At 43.2% G+C, this 10,470-nt stretch overlaps 1 protein-coding gene across 1 annotated transcript in view; it reads right to left on the minus strand.

The window, feature by feature from the left end:
* Nucleotides 1-10,054, minus strand: part of LOC119965355 (septin-8-A-like) — a 66,526-nt gene extending 56,472 nt beyond the window's left edge. The window contains exon 1 of the mRNA XM_038796014.1: nucleotides 9,908-10,054. Within this exon, the coding sequence (XP_038651942.1) occupies nucleotides 9,908-9,937 (30 nt within the window). The 5' untranslated portion in view covers nucleotides 9,938-10,054. The remainder of the gene's footprint in view (nucleotides 1-9,907) is intronic.
* Between the last annotated feature and the right edge of the window lie 416 nt (nucleotides 10,055-10,470).

A 10,470-nucleotide genomic window follows, 5' to 3' on the forward strand; every position in this document is an offset into this window, starting at 1 on the left:
GCAACCAGGCCACTACTGTGAAAACAGTGTGTGGCTGGGGATGGGTTGTGTGGGGCTGTCATCCCTTTAAAGGCCGAGCTTTGACTGCACCCAGACAGATCGAGCCTGTAAGCCTGCCAGGAGTGCTAGCCCCCAGACCTGCCCCACATCCCTCTATTAGGTTGGGCAACTGGAGATCAAAAATATCCCAGTTGACCTACTTTAAGTGTGGTTAACAAGGCTCTTAATAATGAAAGGTCACAAACCTGAATAGTTCACTTTTTTCCCCCCAGAAATACTATCTGGCCTGCTGTGTTTTTTCAGCATTTTCTGTTTTATTTCATTTCAAATTTCCAGCATCTGTAAAAATGTGTTTCTGTCTTAACAAGTCTAATTGGCTACACACCTCATGGTTGGCGAGCTAATTTTACCCACCCCAAGCCAACCCCAACAAGAAAATGGCAGGTGCTGGGAATGGTTCAGTTAACCAGCATATCAACCAGCACTGGTATTTTGGACCTTGTACGCCTCTATTTCCGCCCTCTACAGAGCCCAAACTTCAGCCATTGGCTTCAGCACTGCTGGACTGGGAAGGAATTAACTGACTCAGGTTCCTACTTCTGATTATGAACCAGTGACTTATCTGATTACTAACCAGTGACTTATGCTGATAGCTCGGTGAGAACAAGTTATATCAAATGGTTTTCTGACACTCAGTTGCATGGATGGGAACCAAACCCTGTCAAAGCAAGAAGGGGATAAATAATCAAAGAAATTCATAAAACAATTGGGTGGGATTTTCCAATCCCACTAATGTGGGTTTCTCCAGTGGGCAGGAAGATCCAGTCATTATCTGCATAATTAGTTTAAGAACCTGATCTTTATGAAACCATAAATCACTTGTATCATTTTTAATTGTGCATGTAGTGTCTGAACGGTTTAACTAATCAAAATCTAACTCTGGTTCTGGGAACCATGCTGTTTTTCTCAACTCCCCCCATCCCCAAATAGCTCCAGAACCATTCCTCTCAGCATTGGTCATCAGTTATTTGGTCATCAGTTATTTGGGAAGAATCATTCAAACATTGTTCTCAATATTTCCTCACTTAGCCTTTTCATGTTAATATCTCTCAACACTGTGCATCAATGGAATATTTTATAAATAAGTTCAAAGGTAAAACCTGTTCGATTCAGAGTTCTTAAAATATGATCAACACGTTTCCTTTTTGACGCATTTCCTTTTACAAAACCAAGCTTTGGGTTTTGTTTCACTGAAGGAAGGCTCCACATCTGACACTTAGGGGAACTTTATCACTGTATGCAATGTTTTTATCTTCCAAGTTCAAATCTTAAATAACATTCCAATGATCCAAATTGACACTTATCTTGAATGTGATCTGATAGGTGGTGGGACTTCACGCAAACGTTTGACGCTATAGGTAAAGGAATGCAGCAAAACATAAAATGAGTTTCTTCAGTCAGATCAGATGTGCTTGTTAAGTGGCCATAGCTCACTATGCAGAAGCTGATATGGCTCGCAGTGAAGATTGTATAGCCATCAAACAGCAAAATTATTTCTTGCAAGTAATTTAGTCCAAACCACTGATGTCGTTTAGATGAAAAAGAGATTATTTGACAGTTTCAGTGCCATGTTTCTTGTCCTTCTTGTGGCTGAAAGGCCAAATTGCCTCATCGGTAAAATAAACAACAATCCCACCCAATGACTTGGTTCCCAGTCAGGAGTTGGTTAATTACTGTGGGCACCATTCTCCCACCCCCAGTGAAACTTATTACCCCTGTGGCCATTGACCTATTTTGGTTCTCAGTCAATATACGTCTTGATTTTAGACTTCTCATACCTGTTTGCAAATCAGTCCACGGCCTCACTCCTTCCCAGTCTCTGTTACCTCCTTCAACCACACAACTTCACAATACCGGCACTCCTTTAATTCCAGCCCTTTCTGCGCATCCCTGATTTTCATCACTCCACCCTTGGCGGCCAGGCCTTCAACTGCCTAGGCTTCAAGCCCTGGAATACATCTCACCACTTCTCCACCTCCCTTTCCTCCTTTAAGATACTCCTTAAAATCTACTTCTTTGATCAAGGTTTTGGTCAGCTGATTAATATCGCATGTAGCTCATATTTTGTTTTATAATGCTCCTGTAAAGTGCTTGGGTGTTTTATATTTATGTAGCTACTTTAATATACTAAGTTGTTCTTGTTGACAGTCAGATGCCAACACAGTAATGGTCAAACCATTCTACTTCCTATTAGAAAGGGAGGATTATGGGGCTGCCAGAACACTATATGATCATCTGAGCCAGATTGCCTGCATTATTATGTCCAAGTACCCATCATTCTTGAAGCTGTGTTTTCACTAATGTTGCAATAAGCTATATTCTACGAATATTTATTATGTATAAAGGTCTGCCTCAGAACATTCAACACATAGAATAAACTTATTAAATATTAAATACAGACTTCGTCTGACATCACAGATATGTTTTATCCATTTTAACTTTGGAAACACCATCTGTTTTACGTGCTCTCTATACAGCTAAAGAATTATTCACTGTGGCAAGCTAAGAAGAGGCAGACATACGCACGATTTGATCTCCTCATTGCACCCAACTTAGTGACATGGTGAGGGTGTTCGAATCTCGCAATGCTCGAAATGCCTCATGAGATTAAATGAAATCTCTCAAGGTTTCGCGATCTGGATCTCATCCACATATTTAAATGAGCCATGGTTCATTTAAATATGTCTGTGCCGTATTCTCCTGAGGCTCAGAAACTGACGGCCTCACCTGGGAGACCTCACCATGGCACTGTTTTAACTCTGGTCCACACAAACGTGGACCAGGCGTAATGGCACCTGGAGGTGTATCCCAGGCCATTAAGAGACTGACCCGTGGTTGGTCTCCTGCTGACACCTTGTCACTGCCGTGGTGGGGGTTGATAGAGCGGGGCGGCATTTAAAAATGGCTCCCCAATACGCGAATACTCTTCCTGCGGGCTGAGCTCATCAGTACAGGAAATGATTGTAAGTGCGGCCTCAATGGGGCATTCCTCACCGAGGCCAAAAGAAACGGCTATGTGCCACTAAATAGCAATGTCTTTCTCGGCGTTGCAGGCACTGAGAAACACCCTGCTAAACATGCCCAAAACAGGACTCTTTTTCTGTCCTGTTAAATCACGCCTATATAGTTAAGCACAATTCAATATCACCAAGTTAACATACTGGAGAGCAGACAAGGTCAAATTTGAAATGGTAAGAAAATCTACTTGCAAGACTTATTATTTAAAAGCCAGTCACATCTCCAAATACTATTCCATTGTTGACAAAAATTAAAACTTGAGACCAATGTGGTATTTCCTATAGCATGAAGGTACAATACTCATTCATATTCTACGATTTTGCCACATGGAAATTTCAATTATTCTGGAACAGCCACATGTCATAGAATCCCTACAGTGCAGAAAGAGGCCATTCGGCCCATGGTGTTTGCACTGATCCTCCCAACCTAGGCCAAATCCCCTGTAACCATGTAACCCCACCTAACCTTTTGGACACTAGGGGTCAATTTAGCATGGCCAATCCATCTAACCTGCACATCTTTGGACTTTGGGAGGAAACCGGAGCACCCAGAGAAAGCCCATGCACACACGAGGAGCACGTACAAACTCCACACAGACAATCACGCGAGGTGGGAACCGAATCCGGGTCCCTGGCGCTGTGAGGCAGCAGTTCCAAACCTTCTGCCACCGTGTAGCCCCGAGTGATAAAGTGACACTTCTCAAAGGAAAGAGTGTAAAAACAACAACAAAAAAATCGAGTGAGCTAACATAGTAGGAGATCCAGGAATATACTGCCTACTCAGCCTCTTGGTGGAGAAATGGTATTAGCCTGAGGATTGGGGGAGAAGGCGAACTTAATAGGGAAAGAAGGTCATCAACAATTAGATACAGGAATTGAAAAAAGTGTTGCGGGAGAAAGGAGAAAATAGTACCTTTCCAGGTAAATGAACCAAGATGGGCCAAATAGCCTTCCTCCTGTAAGTATATTGTGAAAGTGCAAAGAATACTTTCTATTAAAAATGTAAGCTTTTATAGTAAAATTAATTCCTTGGTATTTCAGTTAACAAAGCCAATTTTAATTGCTATCATTGAGAGCCTTGGTTTGGCTCATGTTCCTTGCTAGACCAGTGACAACAAGATGGAAGTACACTAATGCAGCTTCTTAGGAAGGCACAAGTGTCATAAATTTATAGGCCTAAGAGCTACAGGATCCAGAAAACCATATAACCAGTTGGCAACAGTGACATACCAGCCTGCAGTGTGGTTTCTCAGAATCTAGTAGTTCGCAGCCATCTGAAGTTACAGCTGTGTTTTCCGTGGAACAATTCCAGGATTAACAGAGATTCTCCTCAGTGGTGAAATCAAGGAAGAAGCATCAGGCTTAATGCTCTCCATGTTAGTGATGATAATACAGTTTTGAGGCGTATGTTAATTTCTTCAATATGAAGAATCAGTGCAGCATTTTCCAAACTTACTTTCCTCTGTAAAAGAGGTTAAAGAAAAATTACCTACAAAATAGGCTGAAGAACACCAAATTAATACAGATATGTTCCAAGAGTCAGGAAGAGACTCTGCGCTGCGACACCTTCTTGTAAACAGCCTAACACGAGAGTGAAGTGATTGGAACTGAACATAACATGCACCAAGTTTATTTTAAGACACTTATTGTTGTTGGCCAGTATGGGGATCCAACCCGCGAACGTGGCATTATTAGCACTGCGCTATAACCATCGGAGCTAATCACCCTGCACCAAATGAATACAAATGTTATTTTATTTATCCAAATTAATGCAATGACCAATAAACTTATTGGCCACATATGTCTCTCCACATGCACCAAGTTTATTTTAGCACACTGGGCCAGATCACTGGCTTTTAAAGCAGACCAAGGCAGGCCAGCAGCACGGTTCAATTCCCGTACCAGCCTCCCCGAACAGGCGTCGGAATGTGGCGACTAGGGGCTTTTCACAGTAACTTCATTGAAGCCTACTCGTGACAATAAGCAATTTTCATTTCATTTCATTATTGTTGTTGGCCAGTATGGGGATCCAACCCACGAACGTGGCATTATTCGCACCGCTCTCTAACCATCAGAGCTAATCACCCTGCACCAAACAAAGATAAATGTTATTTTGGTTATCCAGATTAATGCAATGGCCAATAAACGTATTGGCCACATATGCCTCTCCACAACAAATTACATTGCATCGTGATCATTTGAATTGCATAGTGAATTATGCACAAATTTGACCCCCCCATTTAAAAAAAAAATTTAGGTACCCAGTTATTTTTTCCAATTACGGCGCAATTTAGTGTGGCCAAACCACCTAACCTGCAAATCTTTGGATTGAGGGGTTGAAACCCACGCAGACAAGGCAAAATGTGCAAACTCCACACGGACAGTGACTCGGGGTTGAGATCGAACCTGGGTCCTCAGCGGCGTGATGCAGCAATGCTAGCCACTGTACCACCGTGAGATTTTACCATTTTGCTACTTTAATTACAAATGCTTCAGAGTTGCATTATAATTACTGAGTCACGGCAATACTTTCTGTTGTTCACTGATCTGATTGGCCATATTGTTTGTCTATTGATCATGGAATGGGTAGGGCGTGGGGGATAATTATAATCAGATGTGTTACTATCCAAAATTCCAGGGGAAAGAATATTAATAAAGCAAACAGATTGTAATTAAAATATTCAGTCACTAAATTAGAGGGTTTCACCACCTGGAATAATTCACACTTTGCAGTGCAAGTCTGCAATCTGAACGCACATGAGGGGCTACAGAATAGCTCCTTGAATTTGGGGCTCAGACACTGACTGAAAAGGCATCCAACAGCAAATAAATTGCACATGGCACTTGCAAACACAATCATGACTGATTGGCAAGACAAAAAATTAACTGATGATTCATTACAGCACGAGGCCTTCATCCACTGTGCCTACGCTTGATGTCAAACCATATTTGACTTGACATCAAGGGCAAAGGTCAGTCAGTATTTCAACGTATCATATTTCAATTGAATTTGTTGACAAATTAGAAAGATGGGAAAACATCTCCACCTTACTTTTATATCAAAGGGTGGGCTATTTTCACCACTGATTCAAAAAGCATACACATTCCTAAAGTAAACCTCCCCCCTTGCCAATGAAGATAAATAAGGGGACCCAGTAAAAGACAGATTTACTTGGGCACTGGCCGTGAATCCCGCAGGGTTATACCTGGGTTATTACTGGGTTATATAAACATTTCTGGAACAAGCCTTTCCATTCACCTGAAGAAGGAGCCGTGCTCCGAAAGCTCGTGTTTGAAACAAACCTGTTGGACTTTAACCTGGTGTTGTAAGACTTCTTACTGGGTTATTACTGGCTACACAAGATCGGTGCTTCAAGCATCCACAGCACAAATGCATCCCCCTCAGACTAATATCAAACATCTTTAAACACATACTTAGTTCCTCCTCACAAATCCATCAATCCTTTCTTTCCCAAGAATACATCATGTACTATACATTTCGAATAGCCTTCCTTGGTAATCAATCCCCACAACTTTATTACCGTACGCATAACAGCTCTGTCCCACTTTGATTTTTACCCCACTTTTTTGTAGGACACTGGGTACTTCCATTGCCTGTTTTCTTCCTTCATGAAAGAACCACCTCTTTGGGGTATGGTCCCAAGGGCCCTGGGCTGCCTTGGAGACCCATCTCAAATGGCCACTTTTCAGATTTAGGCGTCAGCTGGAAGACCACCACAGATCAAGACCACCACAGATCAAGGCCACCACAGCCAAGGGAGTATCAGAGATGAGCTCAATATGTACTCATCTAGCATTCATAACTTGCAGAGGTCGCCGAGATCAGGTGAGACCAATTCCTCCCTAACACAGGGCATCAAGACCAACCTTGCTCCCTATGAGGTTTGCCAACAGACGAGGCATCAAATCTGGAACCTTCCTTCTCCTTACAACTGAGGCAGCCTACTTTCTTTTTAAATTGCTGAACACTTCTGAATCGCTTCTGCAATCTCTCTCAAAATATTGGGGGGGGGGGGGTGGGTAAATTTTGGATAACCTAAATTCTGCTTTCAAAGAAAACAACAAATTCCCTTCACCTTTCCATAGAATTGCCCTTTCTAGAATCAGGTTGACGCAAACCTTGCACCTCCTCAAATCGCAATAATATCCAGTCATTAACTTCTAAGTATGTATCAGTTTACATACAAGCCAACATGATATTACAGCCTGCAATCCACTCCCAGGTATGCAATATTCTACATGCAATCTTCTTGAGGCTGACATCAGACTACACTCTTTTACCATTCAAACCACTCTCCGCGAGAGGCATATCATACCTCAGGGCTTCAATATGCTCAATAATATAAGTTACAGCCACCTTTCCATTGATATTCACCCAAAACCACTTTTCATTGTGGCAAAGAGTTTTTTGAGTTGCACTTTGAATCCCTCGGGCTGCAGCTCAACAGAAATTGCATTTTTCTCTTTAAAATCCCCAAACTGCTTTACGGATTAAGAAAACACCTTCTGATCCATGAAGGGAGAGGTTAGATAGGGCACAATGAGATTAAAAAGAATATGGAGGAGAAGGGACTTAGGGAAGAAATTTCATATAGAGTATGATTCAAGTCAACAAAAAATTGCTGCTGGAGGGGTTAAAAAAAACAACTTGCATTTATATAGCAATTTCAATGTAGCAATGGGGCTTTTCACAGTAACTTCACTGAAGCCTACTCGTGACAATAAGCGATTTTCATTTCATATCCTATGATTCGTTACTGAGGCATATTTTAACAAAATGTAACACCAAATCTAAGCAGAAGACATTGGGATAGGTGAACTTGCTTAAAGATGTAGGTTTTAAAGAGGATCTTAAAAGGAAGAGAGAATGGTGGAGAGATTTAGGGAAAGCGTGTCAAAGCTTCAGGCTTTGACAGCAGAATAGCATGGCTGCCAATAGTGGAATGAAGGGCTTGGGAGGGGGAATATAAAAGGCAAAAGTCAGAGATGGAACTTCCTTGAGATGAGATGTGATAGGAGATGGGACTGGAGTAAATTGCAGCAAATAGGTAGGGCAAATAGATAGTGGAGTAGTTTAAAATTGAACTTGAATGAGGAACTGGAATGAGGGCGATGGCCAAGTTAGAGAATCCCAACAGTGCAGAAGGAGGCCATTCGGCCCAGTGAGTCTGCACCGATCCTCTGAAAGAGCACATCCCTGAACATCAAGGGCCAATTTTTAAAAAAAAATCATAGTCAATCCACCTAACCCGTACATTCTATGACCGTGGGAGGAAACAGGGGCACCCAGAGGAAACCCACGTAGACATGGGGAGAAAGTGAAAACTTCACACAGTCACCCAGGTCCCTAGCGCTGTGAGACAGCAGTGCTAACTACTGTGCCACTGTGCTACCCAGGTGGCAATAGATTGCTCTATAATGAAATAAGACTTAACTTGTTTTGAAAATAAAAATAACTATAGCTTGATACCATGGCAATGAGAGGGGTTTATGTTAAGGGAGTGTGGGGCATGGCTTAGGGTGGGGATGAGGAAGGCAAATACCAATTATATCAGAGCCCAGCATGGCCAAGATCCGCGACTTTAAACATTCAGCCAATGGCGCCGATGCTACCGAGGCTCAAAGCTCGGAGGTTCCCTTCCTCTAACTCTCGTCCTATCTCGCCTTAAAAAGAGGCTCCTTGAAACCCATCTCTTTGTTAAAGCTTCTGGTCATCTGTCCTAATGTCCCCGGTGGCTGGGTGTCAACTGTAATCTGACGATGATCATGAGGTTAAAGGTGCTATACAAATACAATCAGCCTTTTCACATCATTCACAAACCACGTCCGTCTCAGAAGCAGTCCGGGGGGGGGGGGGAAGAGAGAGAACGGAGGTCAAAAGGGGCGCCATCATTTATTTATTATCAATAGCAGTAAATTAAATTGTCATTTAATCAGGAGGGAACATTACGAGGCACGGTGTGTGCTCAACTTTCGATTTTTGCAGGGTCCCATGAGTGTTTGCCAGAGAGCTAAAGGCAGTTTCAACCTCCCAGTCAGGCAGTGTAACTGCTATTTATTGAGGAAAGTTTGAAAGTCGAGCATTGGATGCGACGGCACATAAACAAGTAGAACTGTGTTTATAAAATGACAATCTGATTCAAGATGGAGAGAGTTAAATTGCAGCTGCGGAGGGGAGGGGAATAGCTCCCTGCAGAAGCACTTAAAACATTGGGTTGACTGCAGAATTTCCCACCCGAGGGGGCATCAGCCTGGTGGATGAGAGGACCTTAAGCGAGCGAACGAACACCTGCTGAGGTGGATTTTGGGTGGGGGGGCATAACGCAGCATGTCAAAGACACAGGAACATTCCCCGGCTTCTCACTGAGATTGTGCCGGAACGCCGTGGCTACGGCGGGTTGGAAGCAAATTCATCTAGAGTGACTTTTTGGAGGGAGGAGGGGAGTGGAAAAGAGGACTGGTTGTCAAAGAGTTTTATTTATAGATTAATTCATAAAATGTTTTTTTTGGAGGAGGTGATTCTTTTTTTGAGAATGAACTGAATGAAGAAGGCGATGGAACAAATTGTATCCACTGCACACTTTATGTCTGCAAGACTGCAACAATGTATCCGCGGCGAGGCTCCAGCAGACACAACAAAGGGCGGCCGCTCGGTGACAGCTTCACAACAAGCAGCCCAGCCGAGCGGGGAATTGTACAACCCACCCTTTTCGCCTCAAAAAAAATACAACCCGTAAAAGTGCCGCAGAGATTAAAATCGATCCGACAGTGCCAAGCGTTGCTAATTTCCCCAACCCCTGGTTACTCACCGGCAGCTGCTCTGTTTCATTCGCCTCCATTTGAGTTCAGTAAACGAACTGCGATGCCGAGGGTTTCCACTGTATGTCTCCGCCGGCTGCCGCCTTCCCAGCTCGGTCAACATGGACAACCCTCCCGGCCCCCGCCCCCGCCAAAGTTCCCCAGCGGACACCATTCCGCAAGAGGGGTGGAGGGTGTAAAAGGGAATCAGAGACTGAACACTACCTTTAGGACGGGTGCATGCAACCCATGTACAAAATACCTTTGATACGGTTACAGGCATTGGCAACAATTCCGAGAACAGCAACGCTCAGATTCCCTTTCTTTACACGGGCTGAACTAGCAAGAAGGTCCCCGAATGTGTAATGGTTTCTTCCAGCGCCGCAGGAGACTCTGGGATTTGTAGTTCAACGAGGGGGAAGTTTCCATCTCAGATATTTGAGGAATGGGTCGGGATGTAAAGTGCACGAAATGGTTTTCCCAGTTTGCAAGTACACCGACAGAGAAATGCGGCAATGTTTTTAAGGCTTTCGTGAACGCGAAATGAGTGTATTTTCAGGGCTGTATATTTTTT

This window comes from Scyliorhinus canicula, chromosome 4 (assembly GCF_902713615.1).
Source record: "Scyliorhinus canicula chromosome 4, sScyCan1.1, whole genome shotgun sequence".
NCBI classification, from domain to species: Eukaryota; Metazoa; Chordata; class Chondrichthyes; order Carcharhiniformes; family Scyliorhinidae; genus Scyliorhinus; species Scyliorhinus canicula.